The 16007-nt window shown below is 32.6% G+C and overlaps 1 protein-coding gene across 4 annotated transcripts in view; it reads right to left on the bottom strand.

Annotated features, from left to right (window-relative positions):
* ZC2HC1A (zinc finger C2HC-type containing 1A) overlaps positions 1 to 16007 on the bottom strand; it is a 53348-nt gene that overhangs the window by 14217 nt on the left and 23124 nt on the right. For 2 of the 4 annotated variants that reach the window (XM_027581294.2, XM_027581283.2), the window contains exons 6-8: positions 11003 to 11102; positions 10296 to 10395; positions 1471 to 1587 (exon numbers count right to left, since the gene is read on the bottom strand). In XM_027581294.2, coding sequence (XP_027437095.1) covers positions 1471 to 1587; positions 10296 to 10395; positions 11003 to 11102 — 317 coding nt within the window. The remainder of the gene's footprint in view (positions 1 to 1470; positions 1588 to 10295; positions 10396 to 11002; positions 11103 to 16007) is intronic. The other 2 variants (XM_027581311.2, XM_027581303.2) reach the window with 1 other exon arrangement.

Here is a 16007-nt window from a genome sequence, read left to right as displayed (position 1 = left end):
AATTAGAGAAAAATAAGATTGTCAACAGTAACGATCATTACTAAGTATCTATCATGTACTTTTAGTAACAATTTTAAGAGGTGGAATCTGAATGTCAAGAACCATTCTTAAGAGACAGGGAAGAACAGTCTTGATTAGTACTTAAAACATGTTGTCCCATTCTCACATGGTCAACACATTTTTGCTCCTGTTCAGATTTTGAAAAGCGCCACCCTTATTCTGTTATCTGCAATCTGCTTGTTCTAGGTCAAAAACAACAAAAGAAGGTTTAATTTTACTCTACCTTACTGCTAATCAGTGTTTCTTTGAAATACGCTTCAGAGGGAATAGAGAACAACAGTACTAAGAAAAATGGCTCAGGGCACAAATTCTTCCTTCTATGATTTATCACTAACTACTTAAAAATAATGCACAGGTGCTGCTAATATTTTAAAGACTTCTCCCATTTTTATCTTAGATTTAGCTAAATTAATCCTTCTTTTCATATGTGGTAAAGACAATGCCGTAGTAGGAGTTGTTTTAAAAGTTAACTAAGTGAACTCTGTTTAATAATATATTTTTCAACTTTAATAAGTAATTTATCTTGATTCAAATTTCATCGTTTTAATCAGAGAGGTAGACTTGGTATTGGAGCCCAATCTAGAAAACCCTGAAGACTTCTGTGGAAGAGTTCCAAGGTGACTGTTATTGCCACTCACCTCTCTTTGCAGCTTTTTGGGCCAGTACAGAGAGGAGAGTGCCCTTGGCAGTATCTTATCCTTTCCCCGTTTTATGTGGAATTTGTAGCAATTTAACCAAAAGACTGAGAATCCCTGGATTGAATATTTTCTAAAAATCTGTTTTCTGCCTTTTTATAATAATTAATCATCTTCTTAACTAAAAAATAATACAGCAATATTACATATTATGTATGGCATAAAATCCCCTACACTCTTCTCTTTAAACATATTACTCCTAAGGGGCGCCTGGGTGGTGCAGTCAGTTAAGCATCCGACTCTTGATTTCAGCTCAGGTTGTGATCTTGGGGTCGTGGGATCAAGAACTGCGTCAGGCTCCATGCAAGGATGGGGTCTGCGTGGGATTCTCTCTCCCTCTTCCTCTGCCCCTTTTGCCCCGTGCTCTCTCTCTCTCAAATAAATAAATCTTTAAAAATATATATACATACACGCCTAAAAGAAAGCTTCATAAAGATAACAATCATTGAAGGTGACTGCTATTTCATCCCTCTACAAGTTAAAATTTAATAGAAATAAATGTATGCTAAAAACAGCTTTATTTAGAACAGAAACGTTCATCTAACATCAAAGTGTTTTAAATCCTATAAGATTATTAAGCACTTCTTGGCTTATAAATGATTAAAATAAGATTTTTTTAAAATATAGGAATGTATAAGTTTATAGTATTCAATTATATAAAGCCTTTAAGGAAATACCTGAAAAAGATTAACCAAACTGAGTTACAAATACTTACTTGTAAATGGGTAATAACTCATGTCTTTTGATGGCACTGTCTGATTTTGTATCACTGTCATACAACGTTTGCACATATCTTCCAGTTCGAAGTGGAGGGCCTAACTTGTCCATCTTACTATTAAAATATATAAAGGTGTACCCATAAGGAGATTGCTACTGTTTGTTTCTTTATATTTAAAAAAAAAGTTTTAAACATTATTCTGGTTCTTCAAAAATCTCTCCCCAAGCTCTTAATTATTGGACTGTCAGGGTTAAGCGCTCTCAAAAAGAATCCTAATCCTCAGATAGTTCATACAATGTCCACTATTAGATATGAAAATTCTGACGATGCAGGCACCTGCCAGTTGTGATGAACATCCAAACAAATGCCACATTTATACACAGCAGGGCAACGGAATCAACAAAGAAACTTAAGAAGGACAACACTGTTTAAAATAAAATTTGTGAAGCTAGAAGCGACCTTAAAGTTATTATCCTGGTAAATAAGACTGATCTGATGTTTCTTCTCATTGAGTTCACAAATAATCTAATTTTTCTCCTTCCCTGATGTCATAGTACCTTTCTCTTTTCTCTTATTATTTTATGATTTCCCCTGCACTAATATAAAGTAAGGAATCAAATAAATGATATTTATATCTTTAACTCTTTCTAACAAAGAATGACTATTTATGAAGTTTATGCAGAGAAACATAAAGCATGATGTATGGAAAAAAACAGCGATGGCAATCTGAAAAATCACATGTAGAAATGTTAAGTGGCCATGCCATCTGAAGTTTTCTTTAAAAAAAACAAAACAAAACAAAACCAAAAAGTATAAAGGAGCTCCATCTGGAGGAAAACAGGAAAAACTGCAGGTCTGTAGAGATGTCATTGTTTTCCATCAACAAAATAACTGAATCCTATATACTATTAACAACCAATATTCATTCATTGTAGGGAGCAGTGAAAATTAAATTAGGAGGGTAGGAGAACTATTTTAAATGACTAGTGAATAACACGACTGCTCATTAACTTAAAAAGGATACTCTTTTTAAGGGATGCTTGTTTGCTCCAATGCATTCTTCCACTAATTCATTAACTCTACAAATCCTGAGCACCTACTATGTATCAGGCACTCTGCTACATTCTGCAGGTATCGTGGTAAATGAAACAGACCTGATGCTTGTTCTTTTGGAATTCAGTGTCTAAAAAGAAGCTGTTCATTGCTCTAGATTATAAGGGTCACTATAGAGGAACACATTTTATTCATTTTTATGTTCTTTCAGTATCCAATACAAAATAGGTATTTTATTACAAAAGTTGTTACTAATACTTTGCAGATGGTGGTGCTTGCATTAGACGTTTACATCACATTATTTAAAACATTTTAAAGTCTTTAAAAAATGCCTTCATTAGGATGTGGTGTATAGACACACACACACACAAGCACGCACACACATGCACATACACACACACACAGGAATATTACACAGCCATAAAAAGGATGAGATTGTGCCATTTGGGACAACATGGACCTAGAGGGTATTATGATGCTAAATGAAATAAGTTAGACCAAGAAAGACAAATACCATATCACTTTACTCATATGTGGAATCTAAAAAACAAATGAATGCACAAAGAACAGAATCAAACCTATAAATACAGAAAATGAACTGATGGTTGCCAGAGGGGATAGAGGTGGGGAAAAGGGCAAATGGGTGAAGGAAATTGGGCTCCCAGTTAAGGAATGAATAAGTCATGGGAATAAAAGGCACAGTGTCAGGAATATAGTCACTGGTACTGTAATAGTGTTGCATAGTGACAGATGGTAGCTACACCTGCAGTGAGCATAGTATAACATATTGAGAAGCTGAATCGCTACAATGTACACCTGAAACTAACATAACATTCTGTGTCAACTATACTCAAAAAACTTTTTTAAAAATGCCTTCATTAAATACATGTATTTTATATAATTTCAAAAATATTTGAGATTAAAACTTGATAGGTTTTTATTTGTAAAAGATTACTAGAAATTTTACCTATTGAGTAAAAGTCAGTAAAAATTTAGTAAAAATCAGATTTTTCTTTGAATTGCTTAACAATTATCAAAACACTATTGTTCCAAACAGTGGTTATCTTACAAAAGATATACGTGGCTTTGGAATAAGGAATAAAAATCGTATTTTCTTTTTCAGAAGTGACTGAAAATAAGATTTAGAAAATTTTAAACTACATTTTTAAAACACTTCTCTAATATGATAAGAACTACTCAATCTTACATATGACACAACAAAGTTCAATTTGAGAAAGGAGATGTGTAAAATCTAATAAAAATATAAAAATAATTATCTAATGCAAGTATTACATATTTTCTATATATGAGAGAATTAATCGGTATTTTCAAATTTTGAAAACCTAATTGAACGGCAGGTTCCAAAGATGATGTTTCGTTGTCCATATAGCTGTGTTATAAAATTCAACTCAGATGATCTATCTACCTATGTATAAGTATATGTGATACACATATACACACACAATTCAAATGTTACTTAGGCTAAATGTCAGTAAATGTTATTCTTAATTTCAAATCACTTAAACTATGTTCTTGTATAATTTGCTACTGTTATGCTACATTGCTATCAAGGTGTAACCAAACTAAAACAAAATTTATAAGTCTCAATAATGTAATCAAGATTATATATTCTTTATAAAAATTTATATATAGTATATTTTTATAAGCTAAATATAATTTTTGTATAAATCTATTTATATATAAATTTATATACTTGAATATATCTTTATATATAAAATCCTGATTACATATGTATATATATTTTTTGCCATGCAATAATAATCTACATTGGGGTGTTTATGTAAATTTAAAAATTATTAGTTTATGAAAGAAGACCGTTCAAATATTTAAATCTTTCCCTAAACTAACCCAGATCATAAGATATGACAGACCATTTCTCATGTACCATCTTCATATTTATTTTAGTGAGCATGAACACTTCCTTGCTCACCATTTCCTTTTCTATCAAATCCCTTCACTTCTGTTCCTCAATCTCCAACAGCATTAAAGATAAAGTCAAAGCAGCAACAAGATGAAGGATATTTGGAAAGAAATTAAAATCTTTGCAAAAGTAGTAAATGTGTTTTCAAAAGGAATTCAAAGGCTTCAATCCAACAGACTGATCCTTGAAGTTTCTTCTCTTTGCCTTTCTTGGTCTTACAAATCATCAGTAACTGACTTAATGAGGGAAATAAAATGAGTATAAGAACCAGGAAGCCTGTGTCTATTTCATGTTTTGTTCAGACCTCAGGGGCAACGGGTGTTTCAAGCTGTGAAAAAAAAAATCACCTTTACTGATGTTAACATTGAATTTATATACCTGGAGTTACTCTGAGAATTAATAAATTTGGGGAAAGTACAATAAAAAATCTACTTTGTTATGTATTTTTCAATTATTCACGAAGTCTGAGGAAATTATTTCAACCTGGCAGTAATCCATTATGGAACGATCAATATCAATGTTTTTAGAGTGTGCTTCTATGCTATTTTTCTTTTAAAAGTTTCAATTTGGTAATGTTGATTATATACCCAAGTGCTGAAAGAAATTAGGCAGAAATAAATAAATCCATTCAGCAGTAGAAGTAGTCTTGCTACTGCTAAGGAAAACATAAGAGGTTATTTTGAAGTCAACTAAACATATCCACATAGCATACATCTGGCGCAGACTAAGCAATCTGATACACATAATATATGATTTCAATCCATATGAAATTCAAGGATATGTCCTTAAATTGGCACCTAGATTTGGTCAGAGTCAACATCAAAGTTTATTTTTAATTTCTTGCTGTTTTTTTCAATTCAAGCACAGAAATGCACTGGATTAATAAAAGTTTAAAAAGCCTTTGGTTCCATGGACCACTAACCTACAAAGTTTCCAGATACTCCACATGACTTAAAAAAAAAAAAATTTCTATCCTTAAATAAAGAATCCTTAAAATCCATACCTTCAAATTATAATTGTCTAATTCCTATTTTAATTTCCTCATTCTAAAATAGAGAACAGCAAACTTTTTCTGTGAAGGGCCAGACAGTAAGGATTTTAGGCTTTATGGGTTATGCCCTCTCTGTCACAAATACTCATCTGCACCATTGTAGCATGAAAGCAGCCATAGACAATACATAAATACTTGGGTGTGGCCATGTTCCAATAAAACCAGTAGTTGGGCAGGATTTGGCTCTCAGAAGATCACCTGCTCTAAAATATAAAAATTTCATATATGAGAGGATGCCAGTATTTTAAAATTTTGAACAATTTCAGTGATTTCAGTAATGATTTTTAAAGGTTTTCCATATATTAAACAGTTATGATGGATATCACTACATTATCGTGTAATCCCAAATATATATTACTATTTGTCAAGCTAATACAGGTCTACAGATGATAAACTGTAATTCTGACCAAGACTTTTTAATTTAAAATGACTATCGGCAGTTGCATATAATTGCCCCAATATGAACAGTGTATCTAAAAAAAGGAATAATACTTTAGCAAGCTTTCAAAATATTTATAGCTGAGAAGGCATTCACACTTTAAAAGATATCTGGCAATGATATCAACCTACTGGAATAGGTTTTAATTTGAAATAAACTTTAACCTTGGGAAGGTCCTTGTTTATTGTTGATACTGAGAGTGAATTACTCAGGAGCATGCAAGCCACTCAGTCTTGTAAGACTGTAGTGAGCGAAGTAGGTATAATAAAAAGATGACTTCTGAAAGACTATTGGGAAAAATTAACCAGTTCGTATTTTGTATTTTTGTAGACACCCATAGTTATGATGTTCTGAGGCATTCAAAGTTTTGAAATGTGTCATACTTCTATTTTTGATCCTAAACTTATCAAATCCTACACATATGGCAAAACCAATAGCCTCAATCATTGGTATCCATGTAAGAAGCCACACTCTGCAGTTCTAGGTTGTTTTAGACATTTCTAGATCAATAATAAATGATAGAGAAGTTCATAAAAATCTAAACAATGTTCCACATAAATTCAATTCACACACATCAAAAGATCGGCTTATGAGAAAAGCCTGTTTACAGTTACACAAAAATGTACTTAAAAACCAGATATTTGTTTCTTACTTTTGTCAATATAATTAAAGTATGAGAAACCAAATTCAATTTATTATGAAATGCTTCTTAAATTCATTGTTGCTCTAGTTTTGCTATATCCACTGTAGCCTATCTCCAAAGTAAATGTCTGTTTTTCATAATAACTGAACAGAAGTAAATCTTTAATATTTGATATTTTAGCTACTGGAAAATCAGCTAAAATATCCACTTTAGCTGGTAATTAAGCACTAAGAAAACACAAATCTCAAGACATGACTGCGTAAACTCCCCGACACAATTCAAATGTGGTAATGTTTACTTAAAAACTTTGTGCTTCACCATACTTCTAAAATTTCCTAGGATTAAAGATAGTCCTCTTATACATTAAGAGAACATTTTTCCATTGAGGGAATTTTTTGCTTTAAAAAAAATCTGATAAAACTGGTTGACCCACAGGTTATCTAGAAGTTAATCACCAAATAAATGAGAATTTTTCCAAGATAAATTTTTCTGCAGCATGATTCCAACAGATCACTGGTATGCATGATTAAAGCTGGCCACAATAAAGATTATATACACAAGTCTCTAAACAATCCCAAATTACTGAAATGACTCTATTTCACTAATCTCAGAAGGTGATCAATTTCTTGAGCACTACAGCTAACCAGGTATCTTAATTCCACCTTTGCTCAATCCTGAAGCATGTATATCAATAGAAATAATGATTGCCATACAAACTTCAATTATCCCACCAGTACCAGGACTATGGTTCTATGATGTGCCAACAGGTTGACAAATGAGGGATTTGTTAATTCATTATTTGTTTCATTTATTCATCAAAAATTTATTATGTATCTGTATGTCAGGCATTATACTACATTTTATAGTTACATCTGTAAGCAAGGCAGACACACAGAGCTATCACAGAGCTTACAATCCAGCAAAGGAAAAAAAAAACAATATAATTAATAAATAATAAGTCAATACACTCAATAATTCTTTAAAAAAAAAAGAACTCTGCCACTAAATAGCCATCAATGGTTCTATTTAATATAGTAATATAGTAATGTTCCGGTTAATATGGTAATATACTGGCCATAGGCAAACACCAAGGCTCTTTATAGTAGTTGGAAACATTCTTCTAACACGTAGGGACTCTATATAAAATGTACAATTAGGATTTACACAGTTATGTTTGACAGTTTAATACGATGTGAGACAACCATAAATTTTAAATCTTCATGGCATTGTGAGCAGTGCATAATTTATAAAATTACTGTGCTCAACGTCTTTGCTTGTTAGTAAAAACAAATTTTCTCCTAGGGATTATATAAATGTTGGTCAGATTGTGTTAGATCAGGTGCCGCGGTCTTAGCAGAGTCACAGAATGTTGTGAGTGAGACAAAGGAGATATGCACAAAGTCATATGGCTATTCATTAGCAAAGTAGGATCTAGAAGCCTAATTTTCTAATTCAAAGTCCGTGCCACTTTTCATTACACCAGCCAGCTTAAGACGCCCTATTAAGAGTACAGGGGAAGGTGTGTTGCGAATTGTGTAAGACTGGTGAATCACAGATCTGTACCTCTGAAACAAATAATACATTATATGTTAAAAAAAGAAGAAGAAGAAGAAGAAGAAGAAGATAACAGGAGGGGAAGAATGAAGGGGGGGAAATCGGAAATTGGGAAATCAGACGAACCATGAGAGACTATGGACTCTGAAAAATAAACTGAGGGTTCTAGAGGGGAGGGGGGTGGGGGGATGGGTTAGCCTGGTGATGGGTATTAAAGAGGGCACATTCTGCATGGAGCACTGGGTGTTATATGCAAACAATGAATCATGGAACACTACATCAAAAACTAATGATGTAATGTATGGTGATTAACATAACATTAAAAAAAAAAGAGTACAGGGGAAGGTGTGAGTACAACTTAATATGGCCACCTGATAAAATTACCAGTATGAGAGGAAAGGCACTAAAAAGCATCAGCTTTTAATTCATAATCAACTGTAAATGAAACTATAACATAACATGGAAGGCAATTCTGTGATATGGTAAAAAGGATCTGTAAAAGTTAAAATACAAATTGTCGTCTACACTTTGATTAAAAATGATGAGTCAGCTCAATAAAGAAACTAAAAAAAAATAAAACAAAATCAGTTTTTTACCATTGAAAGATGAGAACATTTTGCTTTTCAACCACCTGTTCTACTGATAATCTGTCTCTTTCTTAAGAATAGCCTGTGTCTTCTTTTTGGAAGCACAACAAAAAGAAAAAACATTTAACTAATCAGATCTTGTTAGTTGATCTTTTTCTTTTTCTGTAATGATAATTACATTAAACTCCTTTCAGATTTTGTACTTTCTGTGTAGTCCAAATTAGGAAACAAAAGACAGTTGCTCTCACCTCATACAGAACCCTGTGTATATATTTCCTACATTAAAAAAAAGTGATAACCCATATCCAAAAATAATGTGTGCTGTATTTCCTAAATCAACTTTATCAGTATCTGTAAAGTATACACATAAGCCCTCATTCTAAAGATCACATGGTAACCCTTAATTTTCTGATTTACCAAAATGGAAGAGAAAGGGAGTTTTACTGAGATAGGAGGATTTTTTTAAATCTCTAGTATATTACCAACAATTTTTCCCACAATTAAAATAATCGTGGAAAGCTTAATTATGCTACTTTCTTAAAAGCCATGTATATAAAACTGTAGAAAGATTAAAAAGTATTTTTAAAATATTAAGTGGAAAATAATCATCCACTGTTAATATTTCAGCATATTTTGTCTTTTTTGTCTACACACATTTTTATAGTTTCTATCTCAGTATACATGGGAGTTTGTATCCTACATTCTTCTTCTGTTATAGTAGAATCAGCCCTTTAAAAATGTATATACATTTTATGGTTGCCTAACAACCCTGTATAGACTTATAGTTTGCTATTCAAACAAAGCTAGCAATTTAGGTGATTTTATTTTTTTTACATTGTAATAAAACCATGTGAAAGAAACCAATGTTTAGAAGCAAATAGACTCTACTTCGTATCCTGCTTCCAACTCTTAATAGCTGTGTGGCTTTGAGCAAATTTGGTTCTCAGATCCCCTCATCCTATGGTCATGGAGTGGTTTTAATAAAAATATATGAAAAATGTTTAGCACAGTGCCTGATATATAAGGTTTCATAAATAATGGTTATTACAAAAATGTTCTGTATTTCAAATGATTTCCTTAGACTAGATTTCAAGAAGTAAAATTATTCAAAAACTATGAATGTTTTTTGGGCTCCTGATACATGCCACTAGATTTTTTTCCAAAATGGTTATCTTTTCTTTTTAGTTATTATTATGTTACGTTAATCATCATACATTACATCATTAGTTTTTGATGTAGTGTTCTATGATTCATTGTTTGAGTATAACATCCAGTGCTCCATGCAGAACGTGCCCTCTTTAATACCCATCAAAATGGTTATCCTAATTTAGACCCTCAAGAGTAGTAGTGTATGTGCCTCTGACCAGCAATATGTTAAAAGACAAATGAACTTTAGAAAGAAAATCAAGGTTAGTAAAAAAGCTAATTACCTAAATAAAATAAAACCTTAGTATCATTTGCATGTATGTATGTGTGTGTGTGTGTGTGTGTGTGTGTGTGTGTGTGTGTGCGTGTCTGTATATCACTAATGAATTAAATTCAAATAGACTTACCCTACATGAGGGGCTGCTATCCCTTTATGCGAGGGAGATAAGGTCTGAAGTTTGTTTCCCAAAGAGTTGCTAACTGAAGACACTTTACCTGAAGGCACACCTTATAATAAAAAAGGTTATTAGTTTTAACGACATTCTGAAAAAGTAAAATCACATAAAACAGAGCATCTGACAAGGAAAACAATGCTTTAGTGGCAATAAATCTTTGTGGCAACAAATCAAAACAAGTTATCAACTAAGAAAAGGTTTTTTAAAAATGGAATTTCCAAAGAACATATAACATCTTTCATTTCTAATTTCCATATTTCTTTATTACAATTTACATATAAATAAAGGTGCACTTCAGTTAGTCAATATCTCCTTCAAGTCATTAAGCATGTGTCTATTAGGACAACTGTCAAGTTCAGAGCAGTATACATGAAAATGAGGGGAAAATACTATGGTCAAAGAATCAAGAAAAGAACTTGGTTGACTACTCTGATATATCAGTAACAACATCAAGGATAGACATTTAAGGTGGGAAAAAAGGACTACAAAGTATCCTAAGTAGAAAGTTATTGAAAGTTACTTTATTTTTACCCAGAAAGAATTACTTAACCTCCACATCTCTTCCTAATTATAAATCTATTTTATTAATCCAAAATACAACACTATCTTCATTTCTGTCTCTAAAAAAAAAAAATCAAGTTATTTGTGGAGCTCATTACCTACAACAGTTTTGCTAGTGCCACTTGGTTGTGGTAATCGTGAAGATCCTGATGGTGCAGTTCCAGGAGAATTTGACTTTTTAAGTGCAGGCGGCTTATACTAAAATAATGAAAATAAAATATTTTATTAACATCACTTTTTGATTATAGGTTGTAAACTAGTATTTCAAAAGCTCACATACCCTTAAATGAGCAATTTTTTTATTAGCTACTGAATTACCCAAATTGAGAAAGTACAGATTAAAATATATTGCCTCAGAGAGAGGTTCCCAAAATATGTTCCATTTCAAAACTAGTGTACTAAGTTTGGCTCAGATGTTCCACTGCTAAAATAAACTAAGAGCAGCTTTGCCCAGTTCACAGAAAAAAAAAAAAATAGGTCAAATGGAAAAAATTTCTGCAATGTGAAGATTTTAAATGACGAATATTAATAGAAAAACTTAGAAACACCCAATGATACTCACTTAGCAGTGCAGCTTTAAAGGTCAAATTTTTTACATGTTCCTAGGTATGGTTTTATATTTCATACATATAATCCAGCCATTTTCCTACTGATACTAATTCATAAGATTACAAATAAGTCTGGACAAGTTTTACAATAGCTGCCTTATGGATTTCCTGAATGTGAAGAGAAAGAGCTAATTCTGGCTTCACTATCCTCACCAGATCATGTTAGATGAATATAGAACAAGGGTTGAGGAACGATAGGGTATTTTTTTTTCTCTACTCTCTAGAAAGATATCATTATCAAATTTATTTTACTGTCTCTTACCTGACCAATTTTGCTGTTACTAAATATTAAAGTATCTTATTGATCACCTGCTCCAATATAACAAAATGAATTTGCCTGAGGTTATACCCCAACTTAACAACACAAAAGTAATTAAGACTCATGCCACTTTAGTTCTAGCCCTATGCTTCAACTACAAAGTGATGACTGTACTTGAGATTTAGCCCAATACCATAGTGCGAATGCTTAGGACTTGTGTGAAAAACTGGTTTTAAACATAATCTCCAAAAGTCAAATCAGATTTTATAACCAATAATCAGTATAAAATTTAAGATGCACCACTACTAAAAACTGCTAGCTAAACACAAATTTTAAAGTAAAATATTATGTTATATTTATAAAAAATATTTAACAAAATTTAGTATGTGACCTTTTAAGGAAAATAAATCCTGATAAAAAGGCTTTTCTCTCTCTTTCTTTCTCACACACACACAAATTCCATGCACATTTGGCACTATTATCCCAGAAGTGGAAATTTCTTAAGCACTTGGCAACTAGAAAAACTTCAATAACTATCTGTCAAATGAACAAGTGACTAGGACCCTTTGGAGATAAGCCATATAGACACTGTTTCTTTGAAAACCTAAGAGGTGTTTCTGGTTTAAAAAGGCAACTAGCAACTGATGAATTACTGAACTCTACCACCAAAACTAGTAACACACTATATGTTAATTGATTTTAAATAAAAATAAATAAATTTTTTAAAAGATTTTATTTATTTAACAGAGAGAGAGAGATATTGAGAGCAGGAACACAAGCAGGGGGAGTAGGAGAGGGAGAAGCAGACTTCCCGCCGAGCAGAGAGCCCGATGTGGGGCTCAATCCCAGGACCCTGGGATCACGACCTGAGCCGAAGGCAGAGGCTTAACAACTGAGCCACCCAAGCGCCTTATAAATTAATTTTTTTAAAAGGGAAAAAAGTGCATCTGGGGGCACCTGGGTGGCTCAGTAGGTTGAGTGTCAGACTCTTGGTTTTGGCTCAGGTCATGATCTTGGGAATGTGAGATCGCCAGGGTCGGGCTCTGCGCTGAGCAGGGAGTATGCTTGGGGATTCTCTCACTCTGCCCCTTCCCCACTCGCAGATCTGTGTGCTGTGTGTCTCTCTCGCTCTCTCTAAAATGAATAAATAAATCTTTAAAAGGGCATCGGATTAATATCAGTGTCTCCCACTAAAATACCAATGAAGACGTTAGGAAAGATTTTAAAACTAAGAATATGGAAAACAAGCCCTAACAAAGACCTGTTAAAATATCACAGGCATGTCTACTTAAAAATAGGCTCCATAAAACTGGATTAAGAAATAGGATTGGTGAGCCACTCATATTGTGCTAACTACCAAAAAAGAGCAAAATGATTAGCATAAACAAAGAGTGCTGGTACAGCATATATTACATATGCAGAGGTAAAATCTTTAGGCTTTCAGAATGAATCCAGTAATCAACAATTTTGTATAAAGCCATTTTAGTGATCAGAAAAACAAAATCACTTTATTTTTATACAGTTATATTCAATCCATATTTCTTTCATTCATTAAATATGTATTTGTTAGATATTTATTATTTCATGTGCTTTTATATAGATCACAAATCTAATAAATTTCCTTAGTCAAATATTTATGTTTATAAAGACTTTTTCTTGAAATTGGAAAGAGCTTAAAGAACAAGGAGGGCATTCGAGCCACCCAGGCGCCCCGGAGGGCATTCATTTCTGATAAAATAGTAAAAAGGCACTATTTGGACCGACCTTTCAACTAAAAAGTAAAAATGCTCTGGAAAGTATAAAAAATCACTTAAAAGCAAAGAATGTCAGATAAGAAGAAAAAAATAAACTGTGGGCCAATAACATTTAAGATTATAACAATAGACTGGCCATCATGTGGATTTGCTATATAAATCTGCATTACTAGGTGGCCAGGCAAACTAAGCCAAAAATTAAAGTACTTCCAAATTAGTAGTACTCTTAGATACCCGGAAGAAACAAGAAGGCTCTTCACATGAACAATTCTCATGAATAATTTTTTGAGGGCAACAAGTACCAAATGATCAATAATAATTATGTACATAATGATGTAAGAAACCATGATTGAGAAAAAAAAAGCAAGAACGTTATCTACAAAGATCACATGATACCACAATTATCAGATACATAATATAAAACAATTATGCTTACTAGATTTAAAGAAATAAAAGACAATTTTGAAAATATTAACAGGGAATTAGAAACTATAAAAAGTAACATAGGAAATTAGAAAAATAGACAACCTCAATAAATTAAAAAATGCAGTAAAAGATTACAAACTTAATGGTGGGGGAGTGAAATAGCTGCTTAACTCTCCTATAGACAATACAAAAGGATCCTAAAAAAAAGAAGATTTTAAGAGACTGGAAACCATCCAAAAGCAGTACTTCTAGAAAACTAGTAACTGTGTATTCTGGGTTTAACTGCAGGAAAGAGAAAGAAGCAAGGAAGGGGAAGGGTGAGGCAAGGAAAGAAAAGGAAAAAGGAAAGAGAAAAACATGACCTATATTTGGCAGTTATTATGAATATGTTCAAAAAGTAAAGGGATAAATATACAAGAATTAAAGGAAAAGATGGTAATAGTGAATAAACACATAGAAAATCTCAACAGAGAAATAAAGGCAAAATATAGGCATTTTTTTCAGATAACCAAAACTAGAAAATTCCTTGCCAGCAGATCTGCACTCTTAGAAGGCTAAAGAAGCCTCTTCTGATTGAAAGCAAATGACAAAATATGGCAACTGAGATTTAGAAGAAGAAATGAAGAGATATGAAAATGATAATATGGGAGTAAGTAATATGCAAGTAAAATACAAAATACGTGTGTGAGGATGTGGCAGAGGCAGAAGAAAAAAAACCAAAGTATATGTGGGTGTGCATAAACATACATGTGTGTATATGCATGTAAATGATTACATATTTATTTTCTTCTAATTTCTTTAAAAGACAGATGACTTTTAAAGGTGTAAGTATAACACTGTGTAACAACACACATCAAGAATACTGATGGGTTTAGGGGCGCCTGGGTGGCTCAGTCGTTAAGCGACTGCCTTCGGCTCAGGTCATGATCCCAGGGTCTAGGGATCGAGCCCCACATTGGGCTCCCTGCTCAGTGGGAAGCCTGCTTCTCCCTCTCCCACTCCCCCTGCTTGTGTTCCCTCTCTCGCTATGTCTCTCTCTGTCAAATAAATAAAATCTTAAAGAAAAAACGAAAAAAGAATACTGATGGGTTTATAGAGTTACATATATATAACAATAACACTAAGATCGGTGAGAGATATGTGGAAATATCCACAGGTGGGGATAAGTTAAAAAATGCATTTTGTTATTCCTAGAATAACCATTTAAAAAAATATGATGACTGAAAACCAATAGAGAATATAAAATATCTTTTACTAAGACAAAAGAAGCAAGGAAGAAGTATCAAAGGAATAAAAAAAAGACAAAAATAGAAAACAGCAACATGGCCGACTCAACCACAAACATCAATAAATACACTGCGTGTAAATGCCTAAACACTTCAACCAACAGTTTGAGGTTGTCAGACTGGATTTTAAAAAAGATGAACTAAAAACAGGCTGTCTACAAGAGATGCAAAAACACAAATTTAAGTGAAAGAATTAGAAGGAAATTTAACATAATTAAGCTGAAATGGTTATTCATTATCAGATGAAACACCTTCTGACAACACAGATTCAAGTTAAAGAATTGAAAGGAAATTAGCATGATCAAACTGAAACAGCAATACACTATCAGATGAAACAACAACACAAAGAATGTTGCCATAGACAAAAAGGCACACTCCATATGATATAAAGGTCAACAAATAGGAAAGATGTAACGAACTGTAAATATAAATACAATTAATAAGAGAAATTCAAAATACTTAAGTGAAAAGCTGGTGAAATTAATGATCCTGAAAAAGTCAACAATCATAGATGAAGATTGTAGGAACATTCACCAAAAAAGACCACATGCTAGGCAATAAAACAAATCTCAAAAGATGAAAGTCTTACCAAGTATGTTCTCAGACCCTAAGAGAATTAAATAAAAAAAAATCAGCAATAAACATCTAGAGGAGCACCAAATATCTGGAAGTAAATGACTCACATTTGAACAAACTATGAGTAAAAGAAGAAATCACACCAATAGGCATTATTTTGCTGTATGCTTTTGATAACTGTTGAGGTAGGTACA

Source organism: Zalophus californianus, chromosome 4, assembly GCF_009762305.2.
Source record: "Zalophus californianus isolate mZalCal1 chromosome 4, mZalCal1.pri.v2, whole genome shotgun sequence".
NCBI classification, from domain to species: Eukaryota; Metazoa; Chordata; class Mammalia; order Carnivora; family Otariidae; genus Zalophus; species Zalophus californianus.
The sequence above is the reverse complement of the archived record's forward strand: the minus strand, read 5'-3'. Positions and strand labels throughout refer to the sequence as shown.